Raw genomic sequence first — 18,908 nt, forward strand, 5'->3', positions numbered from 1 at the left:
TGCGTCAGCTCTGGGCGCAAACGCGGCGCGGAGCGTCGAGGGTCAACGGACGCTCGTCTCTCGCGCTCCGCGAGGGGCGATGTTTGAAATCGAGAGAAGAGCAAGCCGTACCACCTCCCGCTCCAACGTTACACTGCATCTCATGTGAAATATTGAGTTCTACGCTCAACCCTTATAATGCTGACGTGGAAGCAGTCTCGCTACACGTAAAATTTATTTAAAGATTCCACTGTTTTGTTTAATATTCTGACCTTTCATGGCATAATGAAGATTTGTTATTGCTTCATAACCCAGGTCTCCCTTATAAAATCTGAATCTCTTGAGCTCTCAGCTGCTTCTAATTACATTTTAAGAATTAATGGATTGTGCGTGTTGGTGGCAATGGAGGTGTTGCAGGATGAAAAGGCTGCTTGTGTTGCGTCCTGATTTACAGGGGCATGTGGTGGCATGTGGAGTGCACAGGCGCGTGCGGGGATGTAGAGGGGTACACAGCGGCATGCAGGAGCAAGCAAGGGTATATGTGGGAGTGTGCAGGGGTGTGTAAACGTGTATCAGACTGTGCTGTGCTGTGTGAGGGTGTGTCAGGCTGCGAGGGTGTGTGTGAGGGTGTGTGTGGGGGTGTGTGTGAGGGTGTGTGTGTGTGTGTGTGAGGGTGTATGTGTGTGTGTGAGAATGTGCAGGGTGCGTGGGGGGGATGCTGGCGGCCGACCTGCCAGTCCTCTGCAGCTCGGGTCCCGCGCCGTGGCTCTCGTGCTCTGGCTCCAACGCCTGTGACGCGCCGTTGACGAGGCTCGGCAGCTTGCGCTTCTCCTGCCGAGGGGCAGCGCGGGGGGCAGCAGGTGTGTGTGCAAGGAAAGAAAAAACAGGAGGTAAAAAAAAACAGATGGACGTCAAAAGCATGCTTCTGAACTCAACATAATGGTGCCTGCAACTGCATCAACCTGCAAATGCAGGCAAAAGAACTGAAACAATTTAAAGAGAGGTTTAGAATAGATCTAAATTAGCATATGGGATAAAATAAAAAGCAGTAATGGATATCAGCAATGTATTTCTGTAAAAAAAAGACAACGTACTGCAGATGTTACCACTAAGATTATTATATTTCACTGCACTTTCCAAAACTGAAAAACTGCACTCTCTCTCACCAACTCCCCGCAAGTATGAATCATTTAGCATGGGTTGTAGCACCTCGTGCAAGAGCCCAACCACAAACTACTGTGGCGTGTCAGTACCACCACAGAGTCAGTACCACACACATCTGGAGTCAGTTAAAACATGACTGCTTTGAGAGGTGGAAAGAATGGCTCAGGGGTCAGATTGCTGATTTGGCACCAGAGAGTCCTGGGATCAAATCTCGACCACTGCCTGTGATTGCACCAGGTCTGCAAGTGCAGTGTCTTGATGGTGGTCTCAGAACAAACTTTAACCAATCACATTAATTTTGCTTCCGAGAGTTAAAATGTCGGATTGGTTGTCGTGTGACAAGCATTAATCTCATAACGCAGGCTGAGCGAGAAGTTGCTGCCCCCTACTCTGTGGACCAGAGAGGTCACCTGAAGGGATCCGAGACAGCTCTGGGATGTTCACTTTTGTGGGGCATCCTCTAACGCGAAGAAATGCACTGCTGTGTGCGAATGGATAATTCGTCTGGTGACATGACGCCGACAGCACAACCGGGAAAATATTAGGGGGTGGGGGCAATGACAAAAAATATCTAAGAAAAAAAACTTCTTTGCATTGTTGGTAGTATAAAATGCTGTGCAAGCAGGATCGGTGCCATCGGTCAGACATTAACTTTCCACTCTATCATTTCATACTCGCAGACATTGTCTTTTCAATGCAACAGCCATCATCGGCAGGAGAGGGTCCTCACCTGAGAGGGGACATTCTTTGGGGGCTCTATCCGGATGGAGGGGTCCCACTCCCCGGGGGGGAGCACTGTCACCTGGTCCAGGAACTCGTCGATGCCCGACAGGAGGTCCTTCCTGTCCTTGGCCTTGTACGCGACGTCACTGAATATCTGCGATGTCAGGAGGAGGAGGAGAAGAAGCAGCAGCTGCTACAAACTGACAAAACAATGCACGGCACCTCGGAGCAACAGATTCCTCCTCTGGGGAAATCCCGGGCATTTACGACTCGTCCCCGAACCAGGTGCCCGTGGTCGTGAAAAAATATTTCATAGTACACCAAGTTATAACGGCCACATGCTTTAATCACCCAGGTCTACCCTGAATGAGACATTTAGTCTCAGTGGGCTCACATCTGGTTGTAGCTACTACTGCTACTGCTGCTGCTACCTCACCTAAACCTGCACACTTGATACCGCTTGCACTCTGCGCATAACCAAATCAACGAAGATGCGCCCGATCTCGCCAGATCTCAGAAGCTAAGCAGGGCTGAGTCTGGACGGCGTTTTGATGAGTTACCATTTTGCTCAAACGGGTTGTCACTGTGCTTGGGGGTTACGTGGTCAGCTGTAGACGGTAGTGCGGCAACATCCATTGCTGTACCGCAATGCTAAACTCCTGCATCTCTGCTATACTGCCTGCTTTCATAATCCTGCACTGACCGGCATGGTGCAGTATGGTCAAACAACCCTCACAACCAACCCGACATTGGGAAGGCCCTCATCCAGCAGTGAATTAACAAGAGGGCTGCACATGCTGCCTACCGACAGAGTGCTCCCATTGCAGAATAGCCCTCTCCCAACGTTACGCTCATTAGCATGAACCCACGGGTCGAGTAGGCACACTGCTGTAGCCTTTAAAAGCCGATGACCTACTTTGGGTGGTCCTTTGAGCCGTCACTTAACAAGCAATTATCCCATATCACTGCCCTGCAATTCTCGGCCCTAAGTTGTAGTTTATCGCACGCCAAGCGCCAGCGCTAATTCTCAAATGGCAGCGTGCGGTCACATTACGTGCTTTTGCGCAATGGTCACTCTGTTACCAGTGCACGATGGCACGTCACGGAGGAAACGAGGGTCAACAGAGGAATGGCCATGCAAGCACGCAAGTGTAAGAACGCACACCCCAGCGCACGCACGTTACAACCTCCCGATGAGGTTTCCTGCGTATGCCAATTTGGTTACTTTGCTGCACCGAACGCCATGTAAATCCAGGATTAAATTACATAATTCTAATCCGTCCAGAGACTTATTTGCCTTAAAACCGCTCATTTATAAGCCACAAAGAATGTTTATTCCTGCTCATCACCCTTCCAGGAACACAACCTCCCTCCTGAGTGGAACGGGCTCAGGGTCGGTGTCAGGCTGACCTCGTCTGACATGAGGGTGGCGATGGATCGGCCGATCTCGTGGTACTGGGTAGCCTTGCCCGCCGGTCCCAGCAGAATGAAGAGGAACCTGCACGAGAACCAGAGGCCACATTTTCAAACAAGTTCAGAACAGCTGGGCTTCCGACCAAACATTATCCAAAATGTGTTTTTGCAGCCCTCTTACTAATAACATCCGGTTATTCAGAAACATTTTGTAAACAAGCAAAGCTGCTGATGAGGTCAAAACTGGTCCATATTTTGCTCGCTTAAACAAATGTTTCTGGATACTATTGCTCTGTAAAGGCCATAGGCTGAGGGACAAACAAATATTTGAACGTATTTTAGGCGACACAGGACAAAGTTCTTATTCTATTTACATTGACACCAGGGTTTCTGTGGCATCGGACACAGTCGCAGAGATGTTTAAAGCCTTCGCAATCCCCAGAGTGGCCATTACGAGTCGAGTGCCTGGCCAGCATCCTGCTGAGCTTCTGTCAGTGCCCAATTAGCAAGCGGCTGGACGTGCAAAAAGTTCAGAAAGAGGGGGCAAGTGAGAAAGGAGACCCAACCAGTAGGAGGGGCCCAAATATAGTCAATATAGTCGCCCCTGGCCCATGGCCGAGGATGATGATCTCCACGTGCACACAATCCAACCGGTGCCAATGTTGAAACTGCGTTTGACCGAGCTGTGGAAACAGATGTTCCATTTCTTCCAAAAAAGGCGCCCCATCAGTCATTGGGGTTGAATGGACATGTATCACACATTCATACCAACATCAACGCAGGACAATGTCACATATCTGACTCACTGGGAACGGTGGTGTTATCGGTGGATATGTTAAATGGCTGAACATGTTAACATCTCAAGAATATGACGGTTGTACTCAGCAGGCATAGAATAAAATATATTGTGCAAGAAAAAAAAAGTGCCAACTGCTTTAAACGTGAGGAAATGCTTAAGAAGTCAGCGAATGAATACGGGAATAACAATAACCGTACTGTGTGTGAAAAGGTGTGATTCAAGAACATCGATATAAAATGACCGATACAGCATGCACAAATATACTGCACCGAGGTGTGGGCAGTTCGTGGGTCAGGCCAGAATGTGTGCGCCGTTGTGCTGTAATTTGGAGGCCACGTCTATCGTGCGGCAGCAGTGGGTGAGGCGTGGTGGCATCCACAGCTTTGGCCACGATGACACGCCTGATCTTGGCTTAATTTACGACCTGCTCTCGCATTTGATTGTACTTTGTTCAAAGTGGAACCCTCGGCGGATATATATTTTTCCCCCGCTTTGTTGAAATCGCGCACCGCGTGGGGATGGGGACCTCCGCAAGCCCGGAGAGCAGCACGGCCGGAGAGAGGCGCACGAACGCGATGACCGGGCGCTCCAGGAAGTCCACCTCCCCCACCAGAACGTTCGACGCTTCCGCTCCTTGCGGGATTTTCCGCAGGAAGTTCAGGTCCACCTGAATCAGCACGGAGCGAAACTCGGCCACTCGCCAGCGTACGCGAAACAAAACCCCGCTCGTTTATCCCTACAATAAACAGCTGCCAACGGGTATCACATTGGCTCGAGCACAGCAGGGCACTGGAATGGTAGGGATTAGTTGTGATTGCAAGGAGCTTCGAGTTGCAAAGGTGTTTAAGCAAGCACCCTATAAATGCAAATCCTGATGTCCAGGGCTCAACTTCTCACTGAATATTTTTCGGGTCACTGGTAAAACTGTAGATGGCATGTAACTGCTAGTTGTCAGAGCCATAGCGAGGGGTATACTGGATGTCATGCGCCGGGTGAGGACATTGTTCTGGGTCACCGAACTCGGACTTAAACCAGAATGAAATTAAACAAAGTACATGTGTCTAGCTTCATGAATGTTAGTCCAGGAAACAGTAATTACATATTGATATTTTGAATGACAACATGGACACTGATAAAGGAAATGGAACAAAGCTGAAAGAGAAGTGCATGCAAGTAGCAGGCGCATGCTCAGAATGAGAGACAAAAAGGGGAACATGTGGATCAGAGAATGTATGCAAGTTAAGAAAAGTCACTTCAGAAAAACAAATGGGCTTGGACAGAACACGTGGGAAGAAGGAATGATGGAAGGTGGTCAAGACTAACAATATAGCAGCAGCCAAAGAAGGGAAATGTGCCCAAGAGGACATGCACCATGGAGAGATGAAATCAGTTCATTTGGCAGGTGCTAGATGGCTTGCTGCATCAAGAGCAGTGAATTGATTATGGCTGATGATGAAATAGAACTAAACCCTTTTTATAAGTGCATAAATGATGCGCACACACGCGTAAAAATGTGCCCAAAAATAAATATTCCTTGCTCAGCCTTATAAATGCGGTGGCTGTTGGAAAGCACCTATTAAAGCTGGCACAACAAAGGCGGAGGTGGTATGGCCAGAACTATAACCCCTTGCTTATTACTGCCCAATACAGATGCTTTACATAAGACACCAGGTACTCATTCAAGTTTGAGAATATCTTGAAGCACGAGGTATGTCCATAAACTGTATAAAGCAACAACCGTAGTGGTGAGGTCACCACGGCGCTTGTGCCAGGCGAGGTGCAATTTGAGGCCACGTCAAGTTTTGAAGGCTCGCTGGCAGATCACGGGACAGATTCATGTGTTATGGGTTAACTTACTGATAAGACTGGCAGATAGACGCATGCCACATACATGTAAACATATATACACACGGAAATATGTTCATGTCATTGAAGTGACATTCAACAACATGTACTTGGGCGCTTTTCCGTGTGGAGTTTGCATGTTCTACCCCTGTTCTGCATGGGTTTTCTCCTGTTTCTCCGGTTTCCTCCCAACAACTAAACAAACATCATACAATGTAACTGGTATCAGCCAAACGTTCCGATTGAGATGTTTTTATTTATCTACAGGTCAATGAATTTGGGATTGCACATGGCAACATCACAACATCGCCCCCCTTACTGTGAAAACTTGGAAGGACCTGCCTGAAAAAGTCTTCAGAGTGGTAGTAATAATAATAATAATCGCCATATATCAAACATGAACCCTTCCCCAGCATTTGACAATGCCACTTACGACAATGCCAGGCCACCCTTGGTCTGGGGAGATACAGCCACAATGCCATGTGGCTGAGGGCTGCTGCTGGTATAGATGCAGCAATCAGCAGCACAGCAGTAAAAGAAGAACAAGGCACGCAGAAGACAGAGGAGGCATTAGACGCATTAGGAGATTCACACAGCAGGAGGGACAGACAGGTCACGCACAAGGATGTTAGTGCGGTAACTAGCAGGGGTTTGACCGTTAATGCTGTGGTTGCTAAAAAGGCATACCGCGATACTTTGAAAACAAACACATGGGATGCCTCATGCTGCTTCAAATATGCACAGGCGGCTGTGCGCTGTAGAAAACTGTGTAACCAAGGCGGTTACGCCTTCTTAACTGTTAATTGCAAGGTCTTCGGAGCTCTTATCCGCGCGCTCGATTATAACGAGCAACGCAGGATTAAAGGCAGAAACCAATATGACACCTTTGTAAAATAATAATGTGTTTGAAAATAAAGAGATTATTTTATGTTGTATTAAAAAAACACGAACATGATCACAACTACACTATTATTTACAACTAAGCCTATAACACATCTGACTGCACATTTTTACTGCGTTTATTTAACGGGTGGACCCCTACCAAGATTTTCTAAATAAATTCAACCGTTAAACTCTTCCATGACATTTATTTAAATAGCTGCAGGATTTGCATGGCTGGCTGGCTAGCGATCTTTCGAAAGTTAATGTCGTACATTTAAAACTCACGAAGCCAAAACACTAAGGAGACAGCCTTTGTGGCTTACCCCAAATTCTGGCTTCATCGAGTCCCGGCTTCGACAGGTTTTACTGCTCGCTGTGCAGTGGGCCAATTTACACGACGTTTGGGATTTTGAAGGAGATGGTCACAGGGCATTGCAAACATGGAAGGAGGAGGCTCGGAGTCGAACCTTGCTGAAGTCCACAGTGCTGGACTCCCCAGCACGGCCCTCGCACACCTTGTCTTCATCTGCCAGGTTCCCGGGAGCCGAATGTGGCGAGGTCAAGAAGCCTGGCCCACGTCCCCACACGAGCACACACGAGCACCACTTTGATGGACATGGTCATTATGTAACGCCCTCCCATCGATGCGAAGCATCTTGATTATTCAGGGATGAGACGGGAACCTTTTCCTTACCGAGGGGCCAAACAGGAGTTTAAAATACCTTTTGGTGGGCAACCATACATTAACCACACTCTCCAATAATTTCTCTCAATTCAAGAGGTTCTTGTTTTTTGCAGTGACAGACATGACTAGAGCGGGTAAAAACGTATAAATAGGGTTGATAGATCGAAAGTTTTCCCCTCAAGTGCCGTGCTCGCAGCGACAGATAAATATCATTTGCGGGCTGTCTGAATTATTAGGCCTTATGTGGCCGTGGGGGGCTGCATGAAATGAAGGGGGGGTCCGTAACCAGTCCACGGGTAGTAGGTTCGCCACCCTTGGATATATCCAGACAGAGCATGCAAAGTCTTAAACAGTCCGAAAATTGTTATCCATTGGCACACCATGCACAACGTGTGCGCACTCTCACGCGGAACGCATTCATGCCTGTCGGGTTCAAATTAACCATTCCTCTCGAGCGTACCATGGGCCGTTACGGTTAGTATTCACACCGCCAGGATCACAAAAACACAATAATGAAGGCAATCTACTCGTGTTAATTGGCAGCCATTACACGTTCATCACGTTTTCACGCAGTTGCTGAGTAATGACCAGCAAGTGCGTTTCAAGTGTTGTATATTTAGCCACCCGTCAACTGCAACGCATCGTAGAAGACTACAAAACATATTCCAGTTGCGCTACCGGCACAATGGCACAAGACAAACGATAAATGTAGACATTTCTCAGAGGAGCGCAAACCCCATGTGTCAGAGAAAGGCTTCCATGTGACTGTTTGCCACACGACAGTGAAACCGATATTTCAAATTCTTCGAGTTGGAATTTTAGCATTTTTTGTTATTAATGACCAGGCTCAGAACCATAAACTCGCTACACTTGAAAGTCCAGTTTAATTATGGGCGGCTGAAAGCCAGATGTCGAACCCTGCTCAGCGCTCTGCTCTCCGCAAAGCAAAATTACCAATTGTGCGCATTATACGCACACGCACTACACGGACAAGTCTACGTTCAGCTGGGAGTTAAATGGACTTCGTGAACGCGTGAAAATAATCGCCGTCTCATTCGCAGAACCATTTAAACCGCAGATTAAAGTGTCAAATGACAAGTTTTGTATTAAATACGAGGTCATTGAAGAGGTCATTTAATTGCTCCGTTAGGGCTGAAGACAACAGTAATAAGCCATTAAACCAGGTTCCACAATCTTCGTGGTAACTGCTCAAACACACGTGGGGGAGTATAAATGGAAGCCCATCAGCAGGTACGCGGGGTTAAATTAGGCGAGACGTAAACGAATTAGTTCAAGGAGAGCGAGGACGTAATGGGCAGCCAAACGAAGGTCGGGCTCTCGACCTGACGAGCACAAGATCCTCGCTCTGTTGACATAAGTGTTTAACATCTAGGACGACACGCACGCGAATTACATTTTACTGCGACCACACGGCAGGGCGCAAAGGCCAGCGATACGCCCGGCACGGCCACATTGTGTTGGGTGGAGGGGGGGGGGGTTTGAAACTGGCACATGCTTCCATAAGCTGAGATTGCTACAAATATTTGCTCTCATGTCACCTTGAGGCAAGTTCACGTGTCAATATAGCCTCAGGGCAGAGTTTTACAATATTGAACTGGAATTTGCTCTGCGTTCAAGGCTTCAACAGTCTTACGTTGAAGATTGATAGGCACCCATGACGTCAAAGGTGTTCCTGGGTGTTTCACCCGTTCACACGCTACCACGACTTGTCCTCTGTGACCGCGCTCACCGCTGATGAGGAGCAAGGGCACGAGTCAAAGTTCTGCTCGTCTGGGGACTGCCACAGGGTGACAGCATGGACCTCGAATATAACGCTTCGGAGAGTCATAGAGGAACCACTTGACACACAAAGTGAGTAACCGGAGCATCTTCAGATTCAATTCTTCAGTTAAGTAATACCTGATGCGAAAAGGGACTTGCATTTAACTTCCTCGTATTTAAAGTCTGTAACGAGAGATAATGATGGGGATTCTAGACAAGCCTAACTCGTCGGTTTTTTGTTCAGTCAATATTTTAATCTTGATCAAAAATATTTGGCTCTGCTCTTTGTACAAACAACACACACATGGTGGAGTTGAAAACGATTACTAAATAAGAAACCCATCGAAAGTCTTAATTTTTTACGTGGCCGTTAATAACCATGTATGCATGTTGAACTTCTTTCGCACCGTACATAGCAAACCGTGCCAACCAGGCCACGCTTCAAAGAATGGGGGCTTTTGACCAGTGGTTAAAATTAAAGCATCACTCAAGCCTCGTCTATTCCTTGGACTGTAGCAGCTACACCCATGCAAGTAGTAAATAATGCTCATGCATTTCTGTTAACGCAAGCAAAGCATTCGTTTTTTATTATTAATTTACCTCTGCGACACACTTAAATGCACTTACTATTGGCCCCGGCAGCCAGGCGGCTCGGCTCCATGCAGGCTCTATAGGGATTGGCCAGGCACTGGCCTCCACAGCTGCAACAACCCTGGTGGAGCGCGGCACGTGCCGGCAACTCCTCTAGCACCACGGGGAGCACCACCGTTGAGCTACGGCGCAGCTCGTCCCAACTTTCGTCGTCGCCGCCGCTACCGTCACCACAATCGGCTCCGGCCGTCGAGCTACGGCGGTCTCCGGCAGGGGCTTCCCGCCCGCGGGAAGGTGCCGCGCCGCCTTTGCCCGCGGCCAGGCTACGGGGCTGCTCGGTTGCGTACTCGGTGGGGGCGGTGCCATCGGTAGGGAGGGGGCTGGTGGGGATCGAGGCACGCTTCTGGAGCAGGTTCGCACGCGAGCAAGTCAGGGAGGCCCGGTGGGCGCCGAGCCAATGGCCTTGAAGGTGGCGCGGGTGTGGGCCAGGGATGGTGGAGAAGGGGTGAGCAAGGTGCGGACAAGCGAAGTAGCCGGGTAGGGAGCCGGGGGAAAGGACGGAGGAATAATGGGTGGAAGGGGAAAGGTAGGGGCCACATGGGAGAGGAAAACAAGGGGTTGGACAACGGAAGAGGAGAATAAGGTTTAGGAAGGTGATTGTACAGGCACTGTCACGTTACATCGACGCAAATAAAATGGAGGTTTATTTTTTTCAAGTAAGGTCACCGCAGGGCTTTGTTGGTGAAACATTAACAAACCGTATAGACATTATTTAGCTGTAAATATCGAAAGATATTTCCGTGGCAGCTGCGGCCCATAATGCGCTGGGGCTTTCACCACAAAGATGAAAATTACATAATTGCATGACCGTTAACTTGCACTGTTGAATTGCACCGAGGACGCTTTAATCTGGAACATACATTTCTGGCACTGGTATTTATAAAGCACTTAATCCAGGCCATGCGAGTAGGGATTTAAAAATGCTACAAAAAAGGAGCAGTGGATAACTCATTACCTCTAAGCCTCAAGGGAACTTCATCTTCTCACTCGGAGAGAGAAAACATTCACCTAAGTTCTATTAAAATCTGTTACGAATTACGTTATTTTAATGAAGTGCAATGTGGGATGTTCTCGACCCTTCATTTCCTCTGTGAAGGTCATTATGAGTGACCCCGTGCCACTTGCGTGGTATCAGCCGATATATCTGGGGTCAATTATAACAGCAATGACAACAACAATGGGGTGGATGGGTGGGTGGCTCAGAGGTCAGAGCACTGAACTGGCACCACTGGAATCCTGGGTTTGGAATGTAGGCAGCTGTCCGTGATTTAACCAGGTTCAACATTTTGTCCAATTACCAAAATATATGCACTTTATACATTGTATTCATTATTATATTATATTATTATTGGTCTCAGATCGGTAACCAATGACTGCACAAAAAAAACCCGCAAGCCATTCAATTTGGGTCTGCACTCAATTTGGCTTCAATTCCAGGTCTGAGAATTAAATATTGCATAACTATTTTACATACAAAAGTTGGTTGTAGAAATGCTGCTTTCTACGATGTGGATCATAGTTCATTTGAAGGGATTCCAGTGGTAGCTCTGTGATGTCGACGTATGTCAGCCACTATCTGTGAGACTTCGGAAAGGATATTTGAATATACAATGGACACCTGTGAATAAGAGCTCATCGGATTCCTCCAGTCTAAATACAGATTATGATGCCGATATTTTATCTCAAGACATGACGATAGCACAATTGGGATAAAAAAAACAACAACAACATTGTCAACTGAATTTACAATCGCATTGTGATTGCAATCCATTACGGATGACACATTTACATTTGGAATCGACCCCAGGTCTGCTCAGCTACAACCGATAGTGTTGTCTAACAGAGGAGAGTAAGATGAAGTATCAGTCAAACAGAATGCTAAACTCCTCCAAGGAATTTCAACACCAGTGTTTTTGGAAAATAAGAATATTCCCTTGGACATAAAACAAGGCACCTTTCTTGCAACACAGATGAGTGGAGATCTCATGAGTAAGATCTTTACAGTGCCAAGGGAATCCACACTGCCAGGCCATTACATATATTTGCGTGTACTCGAGCGGGGGAGTGAGGAGTGGTGGCACAGTGGTTAGCTCACTGCACTATAAACTCAACGACCTAAATTATATTCATGGTCACAGCTAACACCAGTGGTGAATGATATTGAACTGGTCCTGGGCCTCTTATCTAACATACCTTACGAACCCATACTTAGCAGAATGGTGAAGTATGGTCTGGTATGTATAGAAAAAAAATAACCCCATGACTGACAAGGCATGGGCAGTTCTTCATCCAACAGCGGACCAACAAAGTTTTGCAAGTTGTTTTAAATAAGATTCCTTCTGACGGACTCTAGGTGCAACAACAGCCTCATCGTTTTTGAAGGGTTGTGTTATGACACTTGCACCAATTAAGCCTGTCTCCGTGGTGATAAATCACTAGCACAGGGTCACGCGCCCTGCTGTTCTCACTGGCCGTGTTTACAACACAATTACTCCACTGAATTCTCTAGGATCAATTTTCCTTCCCTCGCAAAGGTCATCAATAACACCATCCTGGGTTCACTGTCCATTTCCAATCGCATCTTGCTCAATACGCACAGCCCCAGTGTGAACCAATCATTCTGCCAAACCGCAGTGCAAGCAAAAACACATTTCACTTATGACCTTCGCAATTGGAATTTAAGGACAACAGGCACGGAGTCAATATATTATGTTACAACCACAAAAGTGCTAAAAAAATTGGCTAGATTAACTGTCTAATCATCATGATTTTCATCATGATTTTCTTCATTATTTTCTTCATTATTTTATGGTATTATAGATATTACAATTCATTTCATGTTTTTGTTCGTATAAGTGCCGCTTATTCATTTTTTTTTTGGTAAAAGTCATGAGATAAATAAAAAATATGCAGGACCTTCCAAAACACATTATACTTCACAATTAGGATAACAATTATATTCTCGATCATCTGCAGGTGACAGATCCCATCCAATCAGAGTCAGTTAGAGTCAGAATCTTTATCCTGGAGAAATCAGGACACGACTGCAAACAACCAACGCATAAATCACAGCATACGATACCTACCGGCAGTGGCTGATACATTATGGAACACGAAAAGTTACTCAAATCGCACAAATAGATTTTTATGCAACAAAAAGTAAAATTTTCTAACATCTTATTGGCAGCCCAGCAACTGTAGGTATAAAAATAATCGGGTTGCAAAAAGACATTAAACATCCAGTTACAAACATATTAAACATCCTGTTACAAATACATTATAGTCCCCCTTACACTCTACGTAGCATCAAGACAACGAAGCGGGGTCAACCAAGACGAGGCGGGTGTAAAGAGAAATCGTCCTGGTAGGCAGGGCCAGCGAGCGGGCAAGTGCGGCAACATGTGGTGGGGGCAAGGGCAGGAGCGACTGGGCAAGGGGAGCAATGGGTGGTAGGCAAGAACAGCGGGAGGGCAGGGGCAGCAGGTGGGCATTGGGTGGGGGGGGAAGAGGGGGCGGCGGGGGGAGCTGTGTGCTCCGTCTCACCGTTCTTCTCCAGCAGGTGCGTGTCCGAGTACTTCTTGCCCATGTCGGCGAGCGAGCGCACGATGGGGATGCGGTGGCTCAGCTTCTTCTCGCTCTGGTGGTGGTGGCGCTTGAGCAGCGCCTGGCGCACGCGGTCGCGCACGGCCACGTCCAGTTGCCCCGACGCGATCTGGTTGTCGAGCACCAGGTCTGACGCACACACGGCGGCCGCGAGATGTTAACTCCCTCGCCTGGTATGCAGGAGGTTTTGCGTTCGATCCCGACCCCGACGCCTGCTGTATATTTGGAGTTTGCATGTTCTCCCCGTGGTCACGTGGATTTTTCACAAATGTACATTTAGAATCAACGTGCGTTTGAGATAAGCCACTTCATTGCGCCGCCAGATCGCTTCTGAAAAAGAGCTATATAGCTCAGTGGGCCTTACTTGGTAAAACCAATAAAATATTTTAGTTTTAGTTTAGAACACGCTTGGCTTTGGCCACCGTTCTTACGGCGCACAGGGGCTGTCGCGAAGGTGCCACCGCAGGCGATGGGTAGAGGTACAGCCAGCCGAGCGTGAGCTCGCGCGCCAACCGACTGCCTGGCCAGGGGAAATGTTATTGGCGAGCGCCTGTGAAAGGTGGCCAGGAGGTAGCCAGGAGATTGCAATGCAGCGATGGATTCTCGAATCCATCTGTGTGGGGTCTTGAGTATTATCTCCCTCGAACTCTGGTTGGCTTTTCACATACAAAACACCCATGCATGGAATTGGCCAAGCATCCCAATGCAGGAACAGCCTCAAGAAGAGTCTTGAGACAACAGTGAGGCTTTCCTAGATAAAGGGAATCATTATCATACATCATCATCCATCATCATTTTCGTGATCCACTATTGGATGACACTTCTGCAATTTGTCACCAAGTGAGCAGCAGTCTTACATAAATCTGAAGCTTCATTAATGAGAATCAAACACTTCAAAGTTATATTAAAGCTCATTGAGATATCACCAGCAATGCCACTTCATTGGCATATTGCAACATATCATTGTGACATCACTCAAGTGTTCTAATGGCAAAATTGACCTAAACTTGCAAGTATTTTTCTCATCCACGAAGCTTAAACGTCTTGTCAGAAAGCTTAGGACACCCAGCCTAGGTGTGTAGCTACAAGATAAGAGCGTGTTTGGTTTTAAGATTACTATTTCGCTTAAAGCACACGCAGTTAATTGGATGAGATAAGATTAATTTATATTGTCATTTGACAGATGTGGGTTGCACAAAATACAATCAAAGATATATACCGGCTTAAAAAGAACACTATTTTATTAATATTCTAAAAGTCCAATTGCAACAAGAACTTTGGCCCGACTTTCGAATGGCCTTGGAAAATAATGCCTATATTGCCATCATCATAAAGCTATTTAGTATGCACAGATAAAGATTGGTTAAGGTATCTGCCCTCCAAAAGGATTTGTTATTTTATTGCAGTGTGCCAAGTACAGGTCCAAAGGCTCAAAATCCCAAGCAGCCATCAACAAAAGCACCATTAAAGTTGTAATAGATAAGAGTAAATGGACTTCTTGAATTGCGCAAAGTTGTACGAAATTGGAAAAAGAAACGACAGGGTTATTCCAAAGTGGAGGCAGTGCGAGGCGGAGAAGCAGAAAGAGAAGCGGTTTAGACCTATGGTGTGGCGGTGATGGTTGAGAAGAAACAGTCAGTATCTGGTAGACCTTGTCCTTGATATAGGTGGAGGGATTTATGCGTACATTTCAGAGGAACTGTATCCACGATGGTAGCGATAGAAGAGTCAAAAGGAGGCACGAGAACGCCGGTGAGCGAGTGAACTTGAGGGAATCGGTAAGCTCTGGCTCATCCACCAACTTGACTGCCGAACGCCGATTTCTTCACAGCAGAATATCCCCGTGAACCGACAATTACCGTGGCACCAGAATAATAATAATAACGCTTCATCCTACAGTGTTTGCACGAGCGATAATCTCAGCCATCGATACAACGTTGAGAGCAGAACTGAACCCAGGAAAGCACAACTCCGTGGCGTGTGTAGGGGGTGCTGTAAACTTAGCTCTGAATTGGGGTATAAAGGCAAAGGACTACCACTGCAGCAAAAGTCAAGAACCCCTTGATAAACCGCATGTGCACACATCCTTTACGCGATAGGGCATTTTCATCCTACATTTGGAACCAGTAGATACTTCAAAGTACGTGCACTAACGTTTAAACTGAACAAAAACATTTAAGGATGACCAGAAAGAAAAACACGCACGGCCTTTTTGGCAATCCACTGTTAGATGAAGGGCCTCCCTATAGCCAAGCGGGTTTTGGGCGGTTATTTGAACATACTTCACCAAGCTGATCACTGTGGGTTGGTGAAGGCATTGAGCATAGATGTTAGCACGCAGTACAGCGCAACAATATATTTTTCTACCATATCATTTGCTGGCCACATCGCCCTGCCACAGCATATATTTAATTTTATGCACGGTGGCCGCCCATACAAGCACTATCCAGGCTCAACTCAGCTTAGCTTCCGACATCTGACGATACTGGCACATTCTGGAAAATGTGTTAAAAACAAGCAGAATTTGTATTATTATCATCATCATCCTTTAAGTTTTCACAGGAGATTTTAGTCAAAATAAATTCCGCTTCACATCATGAAGATAAATGGTGTCGACACAACCGTGAATTTCACGGCAGAACGGTGGCCGATTGTTGAAGCGCAATCAACAACCGTGTAACTCGTTACCCCGCGAAGCACACAGCCAACTCTTGCGCACAAAGAAAGGATTCTGGTCTCCTGAGTTCTCACTTGGTTAAACAAATAAACCTGAGTTGACATGAACCTCGAGTTCATTCACCCTTACTCCGTGAGCGCGTCTGGGGTCACCTTGGGCCAATGCGTCCCCCCCCCCCCTTCGCTTACTTACTTATCGATTTCAAATATTTTGCCAAGATACAATCCCGAGGTGTGACATCTCATTTACAGTGCCGTCCTGGAAACGACACACATAAGGGTCACATGACATTTGTTACGCTGTGAAATCGTTGTTTTTTCTCCGATTCTTTTGATGATGTTTTCTTTGTACGTTTCACGTGCACACAAGTGCACATTCAAAATAGGCTGCCTGCATACACACTTGCTTTGAGATTCGTCGTGGTAGGCCTTTGCAGTTGGCAAAAAATAGACATCACCCACCAAATGTTGAGACTTAAGAACCTAATTGGTCAGGCGAGTAATCCGATTAAGCGTGCCGTAACCTAAACGGGTAGTTCTTCACGTCTCACGACCCTACTTTTCGCCTTTGACCAAATAATCTGGAATGGGCCCAGATCTCGTCAGATCTCGGATGCTGAGCAGGATCGAGCGGGGACGACGGCGCTTAGATGGGATGGGCGACTGCTCTGTGCACAAACAGGTTGCCATAGGGCTTGCGGGTCAACGAGGTGGGCAACAGATAGCAATGCAGTAAATACACGGTTTTACTGTACTTCTATGATACCATGCCTAATACTCGAGGCCTTAACCAAACCGCACTGGTCAGCGTGGTAAATTACGATCAAGCAACCCTCACAGGTGTGTGGAGGCCATCATCCAGCAGTGGATTGACAAAAAGAGTCATACGTGTGCACCATGTTCTACACACACATGCACGCACACACACATGTTCGTGTTAATAAAGGCATTTTCAACAATTTCCACAACTTTTCAGTTCACCACAAAGGGTGCATTATTTCTAGCTGAACCGCGATATTGATAGAGCAGGAAACCTGCGCTACTGACAGAGGCAGTGACAGACGGCCAATGAGCGAACGCCGTTTCCCTGCCCCCCTCGCATGTCCCACAAGCTACGGAATCAGAAGGCCTAATAACAACGCAAGCCAAGTCGAGCTGTACCTTAACACACTAAATAAATAAATACAACCATAACAATACACACTAGCACCAAGGTTGAGATTACGGGATAAGCAACACCAAGCAGAGTTACTTTGCAACTGGACTTTCACGCGAGTCGATTCGTTATCATGCAGTCATATTCTACTGGGTCCAAATTCTGCATTTAAATTCTTTCCTAGTAAATTGCCAAACCACCCACAATGTGCACGATCTTGCAAGATCTCAGAAGTGGGAATGAGCCTGGATAGTGTTTAGAGGGGCAACCGCTATGCACAGGTGTTGTAGGCTGCTGCAGAGCTACGTTATGGACAGTAGGGTGCAGTGCAGTAAAACCTATTGTACGACACTAAGCTCCAACGTTAATGCTACTCACCTTCACCAACCTGCATTAACCAGCGAGGTGAAGTATGGTAGAAAAATACCCCATAACTCCCACGATGTGGGGAGGCCCATATCCGGTAGTTGACACCTCGCAGCCGCCCTCACCCAGCCCCCGTGATCCCAAACCCTCAACCCCTTGACCTTCCTCACCAGCGATCTCGTCCAGCGTGGTGGCCTTCATGTCGAGCATCACGGTGCCGTTCATGATGCAGCTGCGCAGCTCGAAGAGGCTGTGCAGAGACAACGTCGCCACGTACGGCTTGCTCCACCGCTCTCCACCGTCCTCCACATCCTCCTCAAACTTCAGCCACCTGTAGCACGTCAAACACGGGGGGGTGGTGTGGGGGGGCATATGCTTCTGCACCATCAAACAGACCATCGCCGCTGTGTGACCCAGCAAAATTTGGGAGGGGTCTCTCCCTGGGCCCCCCGCGGACACCAAGCATCCTGTAAACGTACGTAATCAACGTCGCGTGTTCGACCAGTCCTGTTTGAGGCGCAGACGTTAACCAAAGTGTGCGGCGGGGTGCAACTCGTCCGCACGGGAAGCGGAATTAAAAGTGAAGATTACAACGATGTGGGCTCTGTCGGTAACAACTGCAGGGACACAAGTGCAGATGAAGAGACGAGCAAGTGGAGTGGTGGCCGAGGGGTTCAGAGGTCACAGCATGGAGCCAGCATTTCCTGCTACAGAGCGATTGACTACTAACTACGAAAATTCTAAATGTAAATTCCTTCTTTTCGTGATACATATATTTTTAAAACGCAAACGCTCGACCCTTACCTCGCCGTTTCCCTCCACTCGCACTCCTCACCGTCGCGCATGCACAGCTCGTCCATCTCCGTGAAGAGGTCGTGGGCCACATGCTCCTCATCGTCATCCTCCACGCCCAGGATGAACTGCACGCGCTGCGACGGCGTGTCTGTGCACGCAAGCGGTGCACAGAACGGCGGGATTCGTATTAGCGCTATGGTTCCCGCAAAATCATTTTTTTCCCAACAGCGATATCATGTCCCCATTGGGGCGGTGACGAGACCGAGCGGTAGCGCATCTGCCGCTTGTTGCAGAGGTTCAGAGGTCGAGCCCAACATCAACCTTCGTCAATACTGCGGGTGTTTTAACCCATTCCGATGACGGACGTGTGCATCAGTTTTTATTCTGGT

The 18,908-nt window shown here is 47.4% G+C and overlaps 1 protein-coding gene across 7 annotated transcripts in view; it reads right to left on the minus strand.

Moving 5' to 3' along the window:
• Nucleotides 1–18,908, minus strand: part of LOC144934521 (sodium-driven chloride bicarbonate exchanger-like) — a 76,142-nt gene that overhangs the window by 25,375 nt on the left and 31,859 nt on the right. For 3 of the 7 annotated variants that reach the window (XM_078860380.1, XM_078860378.1, XM_078860381.1), the window contains exons 4-12: nucleotides 18,529–18,667; nucleotides 17,895–18,055; nucleotides 13,467–13,655; nucleotides 7,273–7,373; nucleotides 6,357–6,422; nucleotides 4,588–4,745; nucleotides 3,277–3,364; nucleotides 1,874–2,020; nucleotides 710–810 (exon numbers count right to left, since the gene is read on the minus strand). In XM_078860380.1, the coding sequence (XP_078716506.1) occupies nucleotides 710–810; nucleotides 1,874–2,020; nucleotides 3,277–3,364; nucleotides 4,588–4,745; nucleotides 6,357–6,422; nucleotides 7,273–7,373; nucleotides 13,467–13,655; nucleotides 17,895–18,055; nucleotides 18,529–18,667 (1,150 nt within the window). Of the gene's footprint in view, nucleotides 1–709; nucleotides 811–1,873; nucleotides 2,021–3,276; nucleotides 3,365–4,587; nucleotides 4,746–6,356; nucleotides 6,423–7,272; nucleotides 7,374–9,899; nucleotides 10,326–13,466; nucleotides 13,656–17,894; nucleotides 18,056–18,528; nucleotides 18,668–18,908 lie in introns of all 7 variants that reach the window. The other 4 variants (XM_078860384.1, XM_078860383.1, XM_078860385.1 and 1 more) reach the window with 3 other exon arrangements.

This window comes from Lampetra fluviatilis, chromosome 10 (genome assembly GCF_964198595.1).
Source record: "Lampetra fluviatilis chromosome 10, kcLamFluv1.1, whole genome shotgun sequence".
Lineage (NCBI taxonomy): Eukaryota > Metazoa > Chordata > Hyperoartia > Petromyzontiformes > Petromyzontidae > Lampetra > Lampetra fluviatilis.